Source organism: Xenopus tropicalis, chromosome 3 (genome assembly GCF_000004195.4).
Source record: "Xenopus tropicalis strain Nigerian chromosome 3, UCB_Xtro_10.0, whole genome shotgun sequence".
NCBI classification, from domain to species: domain Eukaryota; kingdom Metazoa; phylum Chordata; class Amphibia; order Anura; family Pipidae; genus Xenopus; species Xenopus tropicalis.
The window spans coordinates 86938927-86957686 of record NC_030679.2 but is presented as its reverse complement, the minus strand read 5'-3'; the positions used below and the strand labels follow the sequence as shown (position 1 = coordinate 86957686).

At 39.8% G+C, this 18760-nt stretch overlaps 1 protein-coding gene across 1 annotated transcript in view; it reads right to left on the bottom strand.

The window, feature by feature from the left end:
- Positions 1-11672, bottom strand: part of zc3hc1 (zinc finger, C3HC-type containing 1) — a 14444-nt gene extending 2772 nt beyond the window's left edge. The window contains exons 1-9 of the mRNA NM_001011259.1: positions 11545-11672; positions 9891-10005; positions 9165-9315; positions 8557-8640; positions 7164-7291; positions 6865-7019; positions 3854-4064; positions 3372-3560; positions 1662-1868 (exon numbers count right to left, since the gene is read on the bottom strand). Of these exons, the coding sequence (NP_001011259.1) occupies positions 1662-1868; positions 3372-3560; positions 3854-4064; positions 6865-7019; positions 7164-7291; positions 8557-8640; positions 9165-9315; positions 9891-10005; positions 11545-11660 (1356 nt within the window). The 5' untranslated portion in view covers positions 11661-11672. The remainder of the gene's footprint in view (positions 1-1661; positions 1869-3371; positions 3561-3853; positions 4065-6864; positions 7020-7163; positions 7292-8556; positions 8641-9164; positions 9316-9890; positions 10006-11544) is intronic.
- Between the last annotated feature and the right edge of the window lie 7088 nt (positions 11673-18760).

Genomic DNA, 18760 nt, shown 5'->3' with positions numbered 1-18760 from the left:
TTGGGTTTTATAAAAACTCTGATTTAGCTGGGCACTCTGCTGTTGAAACATGTCTTTTCTCCTAACCTCCCGTACTACTCAAGCATTACAGTGCTCACTTTCATCAAAGTTCTGCCTGTGTAAAGGTAGCCATAAAGCTTACAATAACTATCTTAACATGCACAGAGTAGTGTTAAGTGCCCTAGTTTAAACTTGTATCATCAAAATGTCCCTGTGCCCTTGTAGATTTTACTGCTCCTTCACAATCTGAAGTCTAAGCGAGGTTTGCTTTATTGCTGGTGTGGACTGCAGGGAGGTGCTGGCCTGTGATTCAGCCAGTCTGCAAACGCTTCCAGTCTGTCAAAGTAGAGTGCCTTGTCTCTCATGGAATATTCGATCTCTACGTTGTGCAGCCTGCGTTTAACTCCCATGTAGAAATTTCTTTCCTGCTGGACCACTGTAGTGTAACCCAGGTATGATGATATTCTGGTGTCTTCAAAAAACACACCAGATCACTTTTTTCAGAGTAGCTCTCTATGCGGCAGCATAAATTTAATTAAAAAGGCTCTGGGTAGGGTTCCAGGGGGAAGGGGCCACATAGCAACCCTATGGGCTCTTTTAACTGAAAGCTGCTAGGGCTGAAAAATGTTGGGCCCAAACATTTCTGAGCCACTTCTCCGCAAACTGCTCCAGATTTGAGCCTTCAGAATGCTCAGCAAGTCCCACAATCCTTACATTAGAGCGCCTCTGCCTATTTTCAAGATCACTGATGCAGTCCATGGCTGTTTGCAATAGCTGCTTAAGTTGTGCGAGATCCCCTGGGATCGTGGCAGTGTGGTCCTCTAGTGCCCCAGTACTGTCCCTTATCTTGTTTAATAAGGGAAAGATCTACATTCAGTTCTTTCAACTTGGAGGTAAAAGTAGGTTTTGGCATTTCTTTATTGCGGCCATTATATCTGTGGGAGATGGTTTATAGGTGCAGAATCAGGTTAAAGGAACAGTAACACCAAAAAATGAAAGTATATAAAAGCAATAACAATATAATGTACTGTTGCCCTGCATTGCTACAACTGGTGTGTTTGCCTCAGAAAGACTACTATAGTTTATATAAGTTAGCTGCTGTGTAGCCATGGGGGCAGCCATTCAAAGGAGAAAAGGCACAGGTTACTTAGCAGAGAACAGATAAACCCCCATTATATGGGGCTTATCTACTAGTTATCTGCCATGTAACCTGTGCCTTTTCTCCTTTTTTCCAGCTTGAATGGCTGCACCCATGGCTACACAGCAGCTTATTTATATAGTAGCTTTTCTGTAGCAAAAACACCAGTTTTTTGCAGAGCAACAGCACATTATATTTTAATTACTTTAAAACACTTTAATTTTTTTTTTAATGTTACTGTTCCTTTAAGATATGGGGTCATATCCGAACCAATCTACTTCACGATTTGGCAGAGATAGAGATTTGGCCAATATAGATGTGCAGGATGACTGTGGTCCAGAGCTCAGTCAAAGTGCATTTATCCACACCCCCCTGAAATGGGCACAGTTTTAATACATCCCAAGACCATCCTAGCCACCTAAAAACAGCACTCGCTATGCTTTCTGTGTACCCATAATATAGTGTAGTAAGCTTGCATGTTTAACTGGTTCAAATAATTAGGTTTCCATTACTTTGTACTTACAGAGGTATCAGGGTCAGATAAGGTTCTGGAATTCTCCTCAGCCAGGAGCACATTTAACACCTCCTTCCAGCCATACTCCTTTCTGCTGGCTTCCTCTTGGATTTCTGATCCTAATGTGCTTGTTTCACTTGCCTGGCACACATTAACCCAAGGGCACCAACTCCTGTGCTGAGACAGTGGATCAAAGCAGCCCCTAGGAGAGGTGTCCTGAATAAAAACAGGGGCAGCCATAAATAAATATAAGACAACAGGCAAGCATAAGTGCAGAACTGCACAAGTTAGAAAATTAGTACTCATGTTCATAAACCAGCCTTCCATATAAGCCTACCAGCAGAATAGTAATATTGCAGCATAGTACCTTAGAGGCAAAATAAATACTAAAATGAATGTGATAGAAATGCCAAAATGTATATAGTGAACTTAATGTACCAGCCATAACTTCAAAGTTGCCTAAAGTAGCTTGTCATCTTTAGTCCTTATGCTATCTTTTGCATACCAGTGGCACTGCACGTGCACAGTGTGCTTTAGTCTGCTGTTGAGAAACTAAGCTAAGGGGTTGTAACTTATCAAAACATTAGCAGAAAATGAGTCTACATCTGTAGGGCTGCTCACTAATTCTAATACAAAATGAAAATTTTTGTATTCTGCGTTTTAACATTAATCTGAAGTAATTACTACTAATCAGACTTGTATTTCAAATTTTATACATATGTGCTCCCTTCTTGAACCGCCCCATCTCACTCGCTGACACGCAAACACACCCACAAATTTACATGCACGTGGCTGTGCGCACAGCACAGAGATTTTTTTTTTGCTGCCCAGCTCTCACTGTGCGTCCGCAAGTGAGAGCTGGTAAGCCCTTCAATTACAGGACAAACCAGCCTCCCAGCCCTGCACAGTAAAGAGGCATGGATAGTGTGGTGCTGGGCTATGAGGTCAGGAACAAGGAAGAACCCAGTGTCAGAAGAGCTGTGATTGGTCATGTAAAGTGGTTCCTCTATTGGCTCAGGAAAAAGTCTTTCATCTCATGAAGTCGGCTACAGGAATTTGGCAAGCTGCCAGAGGCAAGGTACGAAAGTGAAGGGGGGAGTGGAAGCAGCAAAACTAATACAATATCATTTAAATGGTGCAAAAAAAAAAATAAATAAATAAAATAAAAAGGTATTCTCCCTTCCTTTACCTCCTCACTTCATACTGCACATATTTTTCATTCTCTCCCCCCCACCCCCTCTTGCAGATCCGCTTCTGATTGGCTGGTGGGCATGTGTAGCTCAGAACAGGAGACAGGATCAAGTTACACACGTGCATTGCTACTGAAGGCTGCCGCTGGCAGCCTACAGGAAGGGGAGAGAGATTTCAGTGAGGTCACTGTAGTCTTCACACTGCTGTAGGCTGCCAGCACCATATCTCAGAGAAGCAAATAGGGATCTCGGAATTTAGATATGCAGTAAGTACTTTAAAAAATGCCTTTAGACTTACTTTTCATTTATATTAACCTTTACTTGTCCTTTAATGAAGTATTTATACCTTAGTTTTTTTTTTTTTTTAATGTTTAGAGAAATATGGCTCTCCTTTAAAGATTATCTTTAAATAAGGTTTATAATGTAAAAAACATTATTAGATTAAAATCTCCCTATTTAAAAGGTAGCGGAATCAATCTGGAGTTATTTTCTACCCAAAAAGATACACAAATGACTAAAATATACTCACAGAGCTACTGCTGGAGCAGAGTCGAGGACGTTTTGACCTACGCAGTGGGCTGGAGTGTAACTCATTGCTAAGCCCTGAGCTTTCACCCTGGCCCATGCTGCGTGTCACAGGACGACTGCGTACAGCTTCTGAATCTGCTGGGCTTAAGAGGTCAGAGCTTCTTGTCCTACCATAAGCCAAAGCAGGGCTCTGCAATTAAAAATGTTTTAGACATTACTTCTATAGCGCAACAACAACAAAAACATATATCCTTACCCTAGCACTTTGTTTAATGCTGCAAAGCGGCATGAGCCACCATGCCCCCATAATTCTGGATTTCCAAGATATGGACTCTTGTTGGTTTATTACACTGCCTCTGACAACACCCAGCCTAGTTTATGATTGTCTTCACCCCTATATAATGTATATCACCCTTAATAATAACTGATTTTTCCAAAGAAAATTTATTTCCTTAAAGATTCCTCAGTATCAAAGATCCTTACCTGCTCAGCATCACGGCTACGTGTAACTCTCCTGTTTGGTGACATAATACCAAACGGGCTTCTTTCATGCCCCTCAGCTGGAGAAACAGGTGTGTTCGGTGCACTCAATGAGTTGTCCAGCTCTACAGCTTCTAACTGCTGGAAGGCCCAAAGCCCAACCTTTCGCATGCAGCGAGGGCAATTAATGATACACAAAGACCCAGATGTATAGCTAAAACAATACAAATGTATTACTAAATAAGTATAAAGTTAAATCCTACACACAAAAAATATACAAGCAGTGGAGGAGTAAATATTTTAGAACAAATCTGAGCAGTGAGAATTCTGATGACCCCTGCATGGGGCATGGCAGACACATGTATATAAATAAGGTACAGTGGCAATGTGCTTTAACAGGCAGGAAGAACGACAGACAGAGGTTGGACCGTCAACTGCCCTTGACCCACTGGAACCAACCTGTGGTTTCAGGCTGGCATGCAAATCACTACTGCAGAACTATATAGTAACATAGTACATGAGGTTGGGGGAAAACAAATGTCCAAGTTTTTCCTAAAAGAAACCTGCATGCTAGTTGATCCAGAGGAATGGGGATTAAAAATCCCTTCCTAACTTCCAAGAGGGTGATCGGACCACTGGATTAACTTTATATCAAGAGTTTATTTCAGTTCATTTTCACTTTCTAAATATACATCCAACTACTTCTTGAAGGTATCTAATGTATCTGCCAATACAACAGCCCCAGGAGAGAGTTGCATAACTTCACAGACCTCAATGTAAAAAGCCCTTTTCTAATATTAAGGCGGAACCTCCTTTTCTCTAATCTGAATAGATGCCCTTGTGTTCACTAAAAGGACCTACTGGTAAATAGAACATCAATGAGTTTATTATATAGTCCTCTTGTTAATGTATACAAAGCAGTCCTATCCAGTTTAGGATAAACATTCCCAAATTAGCCAGCATTTCCACATAAGTTAGAAGAGCAACCAAGCTAAACTAAGGAAATGGAAGATTTGTTTCACTAATAGGATTGCTAACCAAAACTACATTGCTTACTCTAGGTAGGACCTTACCGGTGCTTGGTAAAGCCAGAGAATGACCCTCTCCAACCATGCAATGCTACCTGTTTTAATACAGGACAATCCCTTGCTGGCCCTTTGTGCTGCTGACTGAGATTGTTTGCTACAGTTAAGTCTAGTATCCTCACATACCTCCCAACATTTGAAAAACAAAAAGAGGGACAAAAAGATTTGGCGCATGCAGCGCGGCAAATTTTTGGCCACGCCCACTTTTGTGGCCATGCCCTAATTGCCACCCACCCCCCCTTTTCCCCCCCAAAAAATACTCCTTTTATATAGTTGAAATGGTGGGATCAGATGCAAAATGTGCTATACCCTCATACTGTACTACCTAAGGAAAACAATATAGCAACTCCTACATATAAAATAGAGAGAAGGCAGACAGTTATAAGTGAGTTATAACTATGCACCAGTTTTGCCCCCCCCATACACAGTGCCCCCCATATAAAGTACCCCCATACACCATGCCCCCATAGACAGTACCCCCCATACACAGTGCCCCCCACAGACGCTCCTTCTTCGGTGGCGACAGGCCCTTTTATAAGGTTGCGCCCCGTGCGTATGTGTGACATCAGTACACACGGGGCGCAACCTTATAAAAGGGCCTGTCGCCACCACAGAAGAAGAAAGAGCCGCACAAGAAGGAGGAGCGTCCCGCTCCAGCCAGCGCATCCCGCTGTCCCTGATAGTTCAATGAATGTCCCGGAAATGCGGGACATTCATTGAACTATCTGGGACAGCGGGATGCGCTATAAAATCTGGGACAGTCCCGCAGAAAGCGGGACAGTTGGGGGGTATGTCCTCAGGCCCTTCTCCATCAAGGACATGTATGATTTTTTTTTTTGTATCCCAAATGCATAAACATACATTTATTAACATTAAATCTTATTTTTACTTAGCTACCCAGTCTACCACTTTGTTCAGGTACCTCTTTAAGGAGGCTTCTTTGTGGATGGAATTCACTGGCATGCTTACATTTCTGTCATCACCAAACTAAAATGTTGCTTACAATGCCCACCCTTAAATCACTGAAAAATAAAATTAAATAAAACTGGACCCAATACAGAACTCTGTACAAACCCTTCTCCAAGCAGAGACACTACATTCTGTTCACAATCCTGAAGTAAGGTTAAAATCCTAACCACCTTTTTTAAAGATTGGAATGATACGAGCTTTCCTCCTGTCATAAAAGAGAGTCTAAGAAAAGTAGAAAAAGTGGCCTTGCAAAAGCTAAACTAAGTTCTTTAAAGAGGTTGTTCACCTTTGAGTTAACTTTTAATATTATGTAGAGAGTAATATTCTGAGACAATTTGCAATTGGTCTTCATTTATTATTTGTAGTTTTTTTTTTTAATTATTTCAATTTTTGGTCAGCAGCTCTCCAGTTTAACAGCTATCTTGTTGCTAGGGACCAACTTGCCATAGCAATCAGGGAGTGCTTTGTATGAAAGACTGGTATTTGAATAGGAGAGGACCTGAATAGAAAGTTATAAAAAGTAATAACAATAAAACTGTAGCCTCACAGAGTCATGAACACCTTTACAGGGTTGGCCCTGTAAATTGGACTTGTCAATTATTTACATTGAGGAAAATAAGCACAGTTGCTTTTTTAGTGTCCCTTGTAACCAAAATATTTCCTTTTTTTTTTTAATAGAGCAACACCCTCAATCCGTATCTTTTTACAACAGGTATACCTTTTGAGATAGGTATTTACTTGGGATTCAATCAATTTTCTTAATTGCTGCTTTACAACACTTGTGTACAAGCATCTGACCCCTTACTGTCCACACATTAACACACATTTTCCCTGTAAACTATCTGGACTGAAGTCTTCTAAAACTGCAGATATGACTGAGAAGCCACAAAAGTCATAATGAATCTGAGGAAAAATATTAAATATCTATAATAAAACAAAATTTGCTTTTTGTTAACACACCTGGTGCTCCACCCACACAGTGCTAAAATACAGGCTGAGATATGAACCTGCAGAGAGTCTGATGCCAGGCGAGAATTATCCTCCCTTCCATCCTTAGATTTAAGTTCATCTTCAATCAGCCTTAAGAGATGACTCACGGTTTCTTCTGTGATATCCTGAAAAAGCAGACAATGGATCTTTGCTCAGATTTTCTTTATTGGTAGTATTTTAAATCAGCTTGCGGTTCGTCTTTTTTTATGGTTTTTAATTTTTGATTAGGATTCCTGATTTCACTTTGCATTAAATCTTTTACTTCTCACCATGTTTTTTAAATCTTCATGTTTTATTGAAGGCAGCTGAATCTCTAGATGACAGAGGTTGTCAAAACGCCCCACAAAATCACTTAATACAGAGGATGGCTCTGTAACCATAAGAGCCCAGAAATAATCTGTATACGGGACAGACAAAATCGGAATACTTCAAACAATGTAAATAACATATGTTTAAGCTGCTAATTTAAGCTAATATTTAAGTGAAACACTTTAATTAAAATATAGCCCTTTATATTAAGTCGCTAAACTAGTTCATCTTTGTAGTATAACTCCTTTGTTCTGCCTTCATATGACTACATACCTCACAATGGTAAATTTTATATTTATCATTGTAAAGTTATGATTAAACAAGTAACTGAGTTATCCAGAACTTCCTATTTAAAAAATAAAAAAATAATACTAATAATAAAGTAATACTTTCTTTTCAACTCCATTTTCTACATATCAGTGTGTCTTAGTTCTCCATCTGCAGCCATTAGAAGTGATGGGGAGGTGCATAGATACTAAGGCTCATCTACCAACAAAGTTGTCTCAGCAGAATCCTACATCATCTGATCAGATAGGTTCTTTTAGGATTCTCTCCATATAAAACTGATTCAAATTGACAATTTGGTTGCTATGGGCCTTGATGCAATTTTGCCCTTTGTTATTACACGAGCCCCACCATTTGCACTTTTGTTCCATCCCCTGTCTGTTTAGCATTGCTGCCAGACAAGAAATATGGTCAGAGAGACAAAGAAGTGCTGAGAAGGAGAGCAAGTGATTATTAACAAAAAAATAATAATCACTAAAAAGGGTGGGGGGGGGTCAACTTTGAAAGAAGTTGCCTTAAGAATATTGTCTGGTGGTTAGTCGCCCGCGGTAGCAGAGATCTATCGCAGGCGACCAAATCACTACGTCGGACATAGCCTAAAGTGCGACTGACCTGCTCCTATACAACTGCAGTAACATGTTGGGGCAATGTCAGATGAGGATGACAAATTTTGTGTACCAGCACCCTTAGGGCAAGGGCACACTAAGCAGATTCACCAATTTCCTCTGCAGGTGTTTCTTTATAGACTCTGAAAAAAACAGATCAGCTTTCACCCCCATAGCTCCATTAACACATCAAAAGTTGGCCTGTGTGGAGCTACACAGAGTAGATATTGGCTCGAAAATGGATACATTTATGTTTTTGTGGCAATACATGCTCCATGTAGCTCTGCATAGGTCAACGCAGGGCCTGTCAATGGAGCTACAGGGGTGAGCACAAAAAAAGTGGATCTGTGTTTATAAAACACACCTGCAGAGGTAGGTGGTGTAGTCCTCTGTGTTCTCTACTGATTTCAGCTATGTATACTGCTGAACCTGGTGCATAAAAGAAAAATATTAGCAACTGTACCTGGGCATGGGCTGTCTGGCCAAAAACAGAACTTCTCATGTGCTTTTCTCAAGGCCTCCTGCAGCTCCACACAACGCTGCTTATCTGAGTAATACAACATAATGCAAAACGTTATCAAGACTGTGAATGGAATCTTTGCCTACGGTTTGTACAAAAGGCAGAGCAGTCAAACTTAAATACTGAAATTGCTAACAAAATAAACTTATTGCATACATAGTTTCGGCACATATTTGTGCCATGTTTCTTAGAAAAATTCTAAAAAAAATGGTGTCAACATTTTTATAATTAATAAAATTCATAGTTAATATTCTAACATCTGTTGCCATTGACGCTGCCTGGTGCATAACTTATAGGTTAAGTGGCCTGGCTCTATCCTGGACCCTACATCACATGTTGATTAGAAATTTTGTTAAAGCGGTGGGACTGTGCACTGTAGTTGCAGAATTGCATGGCCCTTTTGGCTTCTGAAAAAACTTTAAGGCAGAAGAGGAACACATTTATTTTCCATCCAGAAACGATTTTTCTCTGGGAGAATAGTGAACTAGAATTTTTCCAGTATGTGAAGATACAGCCACCCACAAAAGATGTAATAAGGCAGTTATACTCACACTTGCTGAAATCCAGTACTGGCTGGAGGCTGGCACAGAGGTATGCATTACAACTTGAACACTTTAACATATCGCATTCTATATTGGACCATCCATACTTGGCACAAATTAGAGGACACAATTCAGACGGCTTACCAGCCCACTTCAAGGAGTTTTTATGTTAAAGAAATAATACTCAAAACATATAAATCATAGAAGCATAAAGGATATACAGTACAATTAAAACATAAAAAGATTGTAAGCTCTACGGGGCAGGGACCTCCTTCCTACTGTGTCTCATACCACATGGCACTTATGTATTTATTGTATTTATTTATTATCACTTGTCCTCCGTGTGTAATTTTGTATTCTGTAAGACTGTACAGCGCTGCGTACCCTTGTGGCGCTTTATAAATTAAGTTATACATACATACATACATAAAAAGGGCAATTACCCATAATACTGTTATATCATTTCTGAATAGCTCCCTCTAAGGGCATGTGCAAAGAAAAAGGCTCTGTTGTACTTTCTATTATTTAAACCTTTCTTATCCAAATAAAGATAGGTAGTAATCTGCTAAGAAAAATCTAAGTACAGATTTTATACACTACATTAATCAGTTTGTGTCCAACACAACATTGTAAAGATTGAAAAGCTCTGCTGTGTGCACAAAAGCTGTTACAATTATCACAATGACAGGGTGCATCATTCTGCAGTTTTACATCATCGTGCACTGAAAAGGATATGGAGAATGATTCCACTCTGCCAAAGAAGGCATCTTTACTGGTACTTTCATAGGAGCTGTTGCTTAGTGGATCTTCAAATCCATTATTCTCTTCTGGTACTACAGCAGTTTCCTTTCTAAAATACAAAAACAGTCAGAACCCACAACATTTTTTTTTTTTTTTTAAAGTTTAAAGAAGGAGCTAATGAAATACCAAACATGCATTCTGTTCAAATTAGATTTGTTTGACTTTGGTCATTCGGACCAGGAAAGTAGAATGTGACTACAATAAAGTTAAAAAGGGTGGTACAGTCATATAAACTGCTGAAAAGCTGAATTAAAGCCCTTCTGCTGATGAAATACTATAAAGGAGGTTTGGGTTTTGTAATATGTGTATTTGCAGGTTCCATGTATTTTAAATAGTTTTACAGGTTAAAGGACATGTAAAGCCTACATTTGCCAACAATGTATATCAGTTGGACACGTCTCCCCCACCCAAATGGCATTATTTGTACTGCAGCTTTCACCCGGTGGCCATTTTTCCTCTGATACATAATCAGTTACATTTAAATCTGCAAACAGCATACACACACAGAGACCCTTATTCAGCATACATTTCATCAAGAATACAGGCTCACACAGGCAGAATTGTCTCTGATAAAAGTTCTGCTTTGTTTGAGCACTGTAATGGTAAAGCTGAGCTCAGGAGAAAAAAACTGAAGCAGACAGCTAGAGCTGAGTTTCTATGGGAACCAGCAATGCCATCACTTCACTTGCTGCTAGCCGGGGGGGACGTGTTTAGTAATCTGCTTAGAACAACTGAGCATGCCCACAAGCAAACAGAAAATTCCTGAGGGGGGGCTGAGTGGGTTACAGGAGGAGAAGGAAATCTAAGTGATTAAGGAGATGTTGCAGCCTTACTATTAACCTCTGGACAACCAGTGTGGCAGGTAATGAAAGATTTGAAAGAGGCTGTTCACCGATTACATTTTGTGTGTGGGGTTTACATGTCCTTTAATGCAAGAAAAATTTCAGACTGAAAAGCTGCAAATCAAAAAGTGAACACTTCCTTTAATCATTAACAGCTCTAAGGGACTATGGGTGTCTCACTTTATAAAAGACTAAACATTCTGTTAGCACCAACCAAAATATCCAGCTGTGCATTCACCAATAATTAATATAATTATTTATTTTTGAATGAAATACATGCTTTTTTGTTTGTGTGAACAGGAATTTAGCCTAAAAAGTTAAAGCTTTTGCCTGATTGGATATATACACCACTGGCTGCTTAGCAAATGCAAGTGCACTTTTTCACCATCCTGTGCATCAATCAGTGCTATGGGACAATCCATTTGGTTGGTCAAACTAACCAAATATATCACCTCATATACCTCAAGTCACAGCTCTGTTAGCTTAGTCAAAAAGCAGATCAATTATTATTATCATCATCACTATGGGTTAACACAAACCCCTTTAGTATTACAGATATCAATTACAGATTTCAATGTGCTTTTTAAGAGCAACTTTTAAAATGAACTGCAGCTTCCTATGCAATCCTAATATTCGTACATAACGTGTTCCTGGGTTTTTCGTGAACTGCCCCAGGCAGAGAAGTCTATGTGTCACAACCTGCACACGTATTCAAGGTACGTGGTTTGGCACATTCCCCAAATTACCTCCCGATACTGCTTCTTTCCCCCGTCACGATTCCCTCGTTAATGAGTTCCCGAATCTTCAAAGGAGTCACAGCAGGAGATTTTACAGGCGAAACATCTTCACAGGACGTCGCCATTTCCTTAGCCCCGGAAACACTCGGCTAGTAAGACGGAAGCTTAAAAACTAGAAGTTACTCTTCCGGTTACGTCATATCTCCCGAGGGAGTTTTGTTTTTTTTTTTTTATCATTGGTTGAGTGGGATTCTGGGTAATGCATATTATTTACTATTTACGCTTTTTAAAAAAAAAAAAAAAATTATTCTCAAGTGTGAGGCTTTCAGCACGCAGAGTCATTGGAATGTGGACAGTTGGCGTTTCACTGTTTTGATGCAAATGTCCCAGACACGTAAATAATTATCATAAAATTAACCACTTAGCTATGTTTTGTCTTAGGGTGAAGCAGGGCTGCTGCTCCCTATAAGCAGCAGTACTCAGTCTGCATAGGGCACCAAATCCCAGGGGGGCACCAACTCCCAGGGGGGGGCACCATCCCAGCTGCTCAAAAATTTTTTTTATATATTATAACATACCCCCCCAACACTGTCCCGCCAGTTTTTATAGCGCATCCCGCTGTCCCGGATAGTTCGATCGATCTATGGGGGCACTTACTATGGGGACATTGTCTATGGCGGCAATTGGGGGCACTTACTATGGGGACATTGTCTATGGGGGCTATTGGGGGCACTTACTATAGGGGCATTGTCTATGGGGGATATTGGGGGCACTGTGTGTAATATTTGGGGGAGGGGGCACAAAAGTAAATTTCTGCTTAGGGCACCCATTTGGCCAGCAGCGGCCCTGGGGTGAAGACATACAAAGCTGTTAGTAGCAGCTACTTGTCTTGGCTGCTAAAAGAGATAATTTTGATCATTTGCCGATAATTGTCTCTATATGTGTTTTAGGTGAGGCAATTCTCAGTATTGTCTATGGCAGGGTATTTTTTGTCGTTTAGTAGTCATGACAAGTAGCTGCTACTAAATAGCTCTGTGTGTCTTCACCCTTAAGGGCTCTGGCACACGGGGAGATTAGTCGCCCGGGACAAAACTCCCTGTTCGCGGGCGACTAATCCCCCCGAGTTGCCTTCCCCTGCCATCCCACCGGCGAACATGTAAGTTCCCGAAATCGCCGAAAAAGACTCGCAAGGCTTTTTCGGCGATTTGCACGAAATCGCGCCGCCGCTTGTGCCATCCCGCCAGCGACTTACATGTTCGCCAGTGGGATGGCAGGGGAAGGCAACTCAGGGAGATTAGTCACCCGCGAACAGGGAGTTTTGTCACGGGCAGCTAATCTCCCCGTGTGCCAGAGCCCTAAATATGTTACAGTAAGGGGCACATTTACTAACCCACGAACGGGCCGAATGCGTCCGATTGCGTTTTTTTCGTAATGATCGGTAATTTTGCAATTTTTTCGGCGTCTTTGCGATTTTTGCGTAAAAACGCGAGTTTTTCGGCATCTTTACGATTTTTGCATAAAAACGCGAGTTTTTCGTAGCCATTACGAAAGTTGCGCAAAGTCGCGATTTTTTCATAGCGTTAACACTTGCGCGCAAAGTCACGCCTTTTTCGTAGCGTTAAAACTTAAAAGGCGCGACGAAAAAATCGCGACTTTGCGCAACTTTCGTAATGGCTACGAAAAACTCGCGTTTTTACGCAAAAATCGTAAAGACGCCGAAAAACTTGCGTTTTTACACAAAAATCGTAAAGACGCCGAAAAAATTGCAAAAAATACGAAAAAGTCGCAAAATGTTCGTTTCCAATCAGAATTTTTCCAATTCGGATTCGAAATCGTGTCTTAGTAAATCAGCCCCTAAGTGTAGAATGCTAAATTTCTGCAAGGGGCTCAGTGCTTTGAATACATTTTCCCTTTCCACGCTGTGCCCCTATATGCCTGTGTGTAAGATAATCTATAGGTTATCAAACTAATCCCTTTTCTTACATAAAGAAATTCCTTGCAGCCCTTAAACAAGCTTCATTTGATTGCGGGGCATGCAATAAAGGCCTAGTTGTGGGATATAAAATTAAAGTTTGAGACACTAGAATCCAAGATGCAGAAAATTTGAAAATGACCACAACGCTATACCCCAGGTCAATGCAGTAGTAAGCATCTAGAGTTAACTGAATTAGAAAGAGATTGTCAATTTCATGCTGCTAACAGTAAGAAGCTGCCAGATAATAATTTTACAGTACTGCACTAATTTTTATTGTGGTGTGTGCCTGCAATGCAGTGCCAAAAGCAAAGCATCTATAAGACTCTCAATACAGCTGCTCCAGACTCTCATACAGCTGTTTTACTAAGAAATGTAGCAAATTGCAACAATTCAGAATCTGCACCTGATTACTGAGCAGTCAGAAAGAGAACATCAAACTTTTAACTTCAATATTAAAAAATAGAAAGCAATTAAAAAAATCATTACTACTGGTGATCTAGTACAATGCAGAGAGCTGTTATACTTGTTTTACACACGGCATGTCAATGATATATATTTTTGGAACTTAAAGGGGACATATTGTATGAAAAACAATATTGTGCCAATGAATTGTACATATTTAAATATATAAGGAATGTGCTTTTAAAAGTAGTGTTTCAGGCTGATATATTGAAAATGTCCACTTCCTACTACCTCCTATCCCAGAAATTAACTTTTGTGGCAACATATATATTCCATGCTATTAATTATTCCAACTTGAAAAATAAAATCAAAATGATCATTAAAGTGTTACCTCTCATCACAAATGATCACAGATGATTGATAAATCAACCTCATTGTTTAAGACCACCCTTTTCCCTTTTTAGTAAAGATAAAGGGCAGAAATCAGTATACCCCATCAAGCTTGTTTGTCCATTTCATACATCTTACTGTTTTTGTAATTTGCTCGAATGTACCAGATTAGTTGTTTGACTTGTGCAAACTGTTGGTGAGTGGTAACTAATGCTAGGAATGTAAACGTCTGTAAATTCCAAGTATCTTTTAAGTATAGTGTCTCAAATGTAAATAACAGGTTAAGAAATTTTCTGTGGTGTTATTCTCTGGGGCCCTCCTGGTTCTGCTATGGTACACAGGCCATGTAAACAGCCAGACAGATATTGGTTTCAAACACAGTTCACAAATAGCTTAAAGCAATAGAACATTTTCAATGAATATATAGTGGAAATCTTCATGCTCATCTAGTCATAGGGGCCAATTCATTAAAACATGAGTTCGAATCCCGAATGTAAAAAATTTGGATTGGATACGATACTTTCTGAAGATCGCAAATATCACAAAAATGCTTACAAAAAAAATCGTATTAGTCACGATAATATCGTATTGGCGATCCGAAAGTCACGAAATTTTTGTACCGAACGATTGTAAACAGCGGCAGAACCTTACCGAATTTTTCGCGCAAGCATACGAAAAAGTCGCGTGGACGTACGAAAAATCACGAAACGCGGAAAAATCGGTGAAAATACGCTCGGAGCATTCGAATGAACGGTCCAAGCGTTCGTGTCTTAATAAATCTCCCCCATAGTGTCCATTTTTAAGTCTTAAACCATGTATGCCTGCTCACCACTTTGGCTGAACTCAACCACAGCTTGTAGTGGAATCTGCTTGCCCTACTGCTCCTACCCCATGGCACTCAGCTCTGTTCTCATCCTCACATTTTGCGGTGTTTGTGGTGAGGTTTATGAGATGCTCTCTAACTTAACTGAGCTCTACTGAACCTACTACTGACAGTCAATTCTCCCCCCAAAAATAATCTGTTAGTAACTACCTTGTTTCCCCGAAAATAAGACCTACCCAAACAACAAGCCCTAGCAAAATTTCTATGCCCTACCCCGATAATAAGACCTAGTGACGGGCATGGCTATGCAGCGTATCTGTTAAATATAAAATCTGTGGCACCCATGTAAAAAAAAAAAAAAAAAAAAGATAGAGCCAAAACGATAAATTCTACATTTCCGGTCAGTTCTTTGATCCCTAGCCCTAGGCACCAGACCTGAACACATCCCTACTTCGTACGTGAAAGGTCACATGCACAGTATGCGTAATGTCTCATGTAAAGAAAATATAGGCACCCGAGGGCTTCCCCCCAAAACGTGCCTCCCTAGGTACAGGCCCTTGGATGCCTTATTATAAATACGCCACTGACAGCTGTTCTGTCATCTTTGCTTTAACTCCTTCAGTGTTAACACCACTGAAGGAGTTAAAGCAAAGATGACAGAACAGCTGACAGAGCTAAGTTAATTATGTCAGTGTGTGTTCATTACTTGGGCGTTGCAATACACTTTAAATCATTACATCTTTGTCAAAGCTGATCTGTTTATTAACATCACTTCTGTTTCTCTATAAGAAGTTGTATTAGAGGAGACACATTAAAAAATATTTTAGATGGTTTGATACTCTAAAAGCTTATCTGAATAACTAGATTGTTCAATGTCACAGAAAATCTGAAAAGCAGTGTTTTCTATATCTGTTACAGTAGCGAAGGGGATCTGTATTGTACGCTGTTTTATGATGTCTGCAATAAGGGTATGTGAAACATCTTTTTTCAGTATTTATGTCATTGCTACACATAGAGAATTTTACAGATTATTGTGCATGCTCAGGGCTAAAGTTGCTACCAGAATGAACCTTTCTGGTATGCAGAATCATTATCAAAAATTTTAGTCTCTGGTTAGGAACCAGCACAATCTTCTGAAAATTTATGATCCATCCATGATCTTGCAGAATCCTTAGCACTACCTTGGAGTGTTTAGGTTTGACAAGAATGTCGTCTAAATAGGTGTAGATTTTGATGCTTTGCAGTCTTATATATCCCAGAAGGGGAGCAAGGACTTTTGTGAAAGTCCTGGGCAAGGTCAAAAGGCCCCATGTGGACTGCTGGGCTGCAGGAGGTTCTGCTTACAAGCCAGAAATGTAAAAGTTGGCACCTACTTTGAGGCCACTGTGAGCAACATCAAAGGGGGTGGTGAGCAAATGTTGTTTATGAGCCAGTGGTTGGGGATCACTGCTCTAGAGGGACTTGACCTATACCTCTTTTCTCCAACAATTTGTAGAGAATGACCTTCAGAGCTTCCAGACTTCTTGGAGTTTTTGAAGATAAAAAAATCATCTACAGAAAGTGAAACGAACATTTTGCGACTTTTTCGTATTTTTTTGCGATTTTTTCGCCGTTACGACTTTTTCGTAGCCGTTACGATTTGCTCGTATATTGTCGCGACTTTTTCGTATTGAGCGCTCGTAAACGGCGGGCAAAACTTTCAGACTTTGTATGATTTTGGAAGCCTCCCATAGGACTCAATGGCACTCTGCAGCTCCAACCTGGCCCAAGGAAAGTCACAATACTGAAGCTTGAATGAATCCGAAACTTTCGTACTCGGCGCGATGGCTACGAAAAAGTTGCAACAATTCGCGCAAGTCGTAACGCTACGAAAAAGTCGCAACAATTTACGAAAAAGTCGTAACGGCTACGAAAAAGTCGCGACAAGTTACGAAAAAATCGCAAAATACCGATCATTACGAAAAAAACGCATTTGCCCGCTTTTCAGACGTTCGTGGATTAGTAAATGTGCCCCTTGATGTCTTTTTTACTGGACTGAAAGAACTAACACTTTCCTTTCCAATAGGATTGCCTGTAAGAACTGCCAGGTCTTTACGTCCTAGCCTCATTAAAAGATCTAGATGACCTAGAGGTCTGCCTTTTCCCCTTCAAAAATGAAGACTTGCTGGCCGAAGCCTTAGATATAATGTTTACCAGTCTGGATCCAAATAATTAACTGCCCTCAAATGGCAAAGAACACAGATTATGTTTTGATTGTGTATCCGCCATCCAATGCCTGAGCCAGAGAGAACTGCAACCACCAGACTCTTTGCTGCCAGCATGATACTATTTATAGAGGCTTCTGCAAAAAATGAATTAGCTACCTTATTCTTCTCCACATATTTAAGAATATCCTCTCGGTTATATTAATGAGAGCCTCTTCTACCTCCCTAATCCAAAGATTATTAGCCCTGGCAAGAGATGTAATTGCAATGGCTATGTTACAGGCAGCACCTGCTACGAAAAACACCTTTTTTAATGTGGAATCTTGTGTCTGTTCCTTCGCATCCCTTAAAGAGACCCCTCCATCCACTGGCAAAATTGTCTTCCTTGCCACTCGGGTAATGGATACATCCACTTTTGGCAAGGGATACATTCTCTTAATCCTTTGGGATAAGTAACATTTCTTGTCTGGATTTGCCCACTCTTTCTTTATAACATCCTTAATGCACAGGGAACACATTAGCTTTAAACTTAACATAAGATCTTGACTCGCTACAGCTGTATCCAATTTTAAAGATTTTAAAGCTTTTATCAGCTTTTACCACAAAATCCAGATTAAAGCCAGTATCTTCTCTATCAGGCTGTTCCTCTTGGGAGAAATCTGAATCTGAAATAGGCGAGTTATGGAGAGATATACCCTGATTAACTGCAGCAGACACTTGTCCAAACTCATTAGAAGAGCCCAGCTTGGATAATACACATGTTGTCTTTTAATTTGGGTGTCGGTTTTGTAACCTAATATTTAGTTTAGAATAAATGATACCTCTTATTTTATTTACTATTATCTAAAGTACAAAAATATAATCAGAAAAGCCTCAAACTACAGGAAAGTCATCCATATTGGTGGCAAAAACAATCATATTGCCATACAATATCTGAGAAGTTATTTAATAAAAAAAAAAAAAATCTGAACTATCCAATGAATCAAAACAAAAGGTGCATCTATAGCAATATACTAAATTTCCATGGGTTCCAATACAATATGAAACAAGCTGATAATCAAGTTGTTGCTATTATTTCCAATATTATTATGAGAGTTGTTGCTATTATATCTCATATTATCAGAGCCCTTACAAAGTAAAATATAAAGCAATTATTGCAATCATATAATTAAATAAATTAGTAATTTCCATATAACTCATATATAAAAATTGTTGATCCTTTCATTAGCTAAAACATGTATGAATGACATCCCTCTTGACAGGTAAGAACTAATAGTGTATATTATAATAATGGTAACATTATTTCGCTGTTTGTCCTGAATAAGTCTCGCTCAAAATTAGCACTTCTGAAAATATTTGTCAGTGCCGGGCTCTGTCAGCCGCGTCACGCTGATAAGTGGCCTTTCAGTGCAGCTTCCCTTGTTTCCGTGC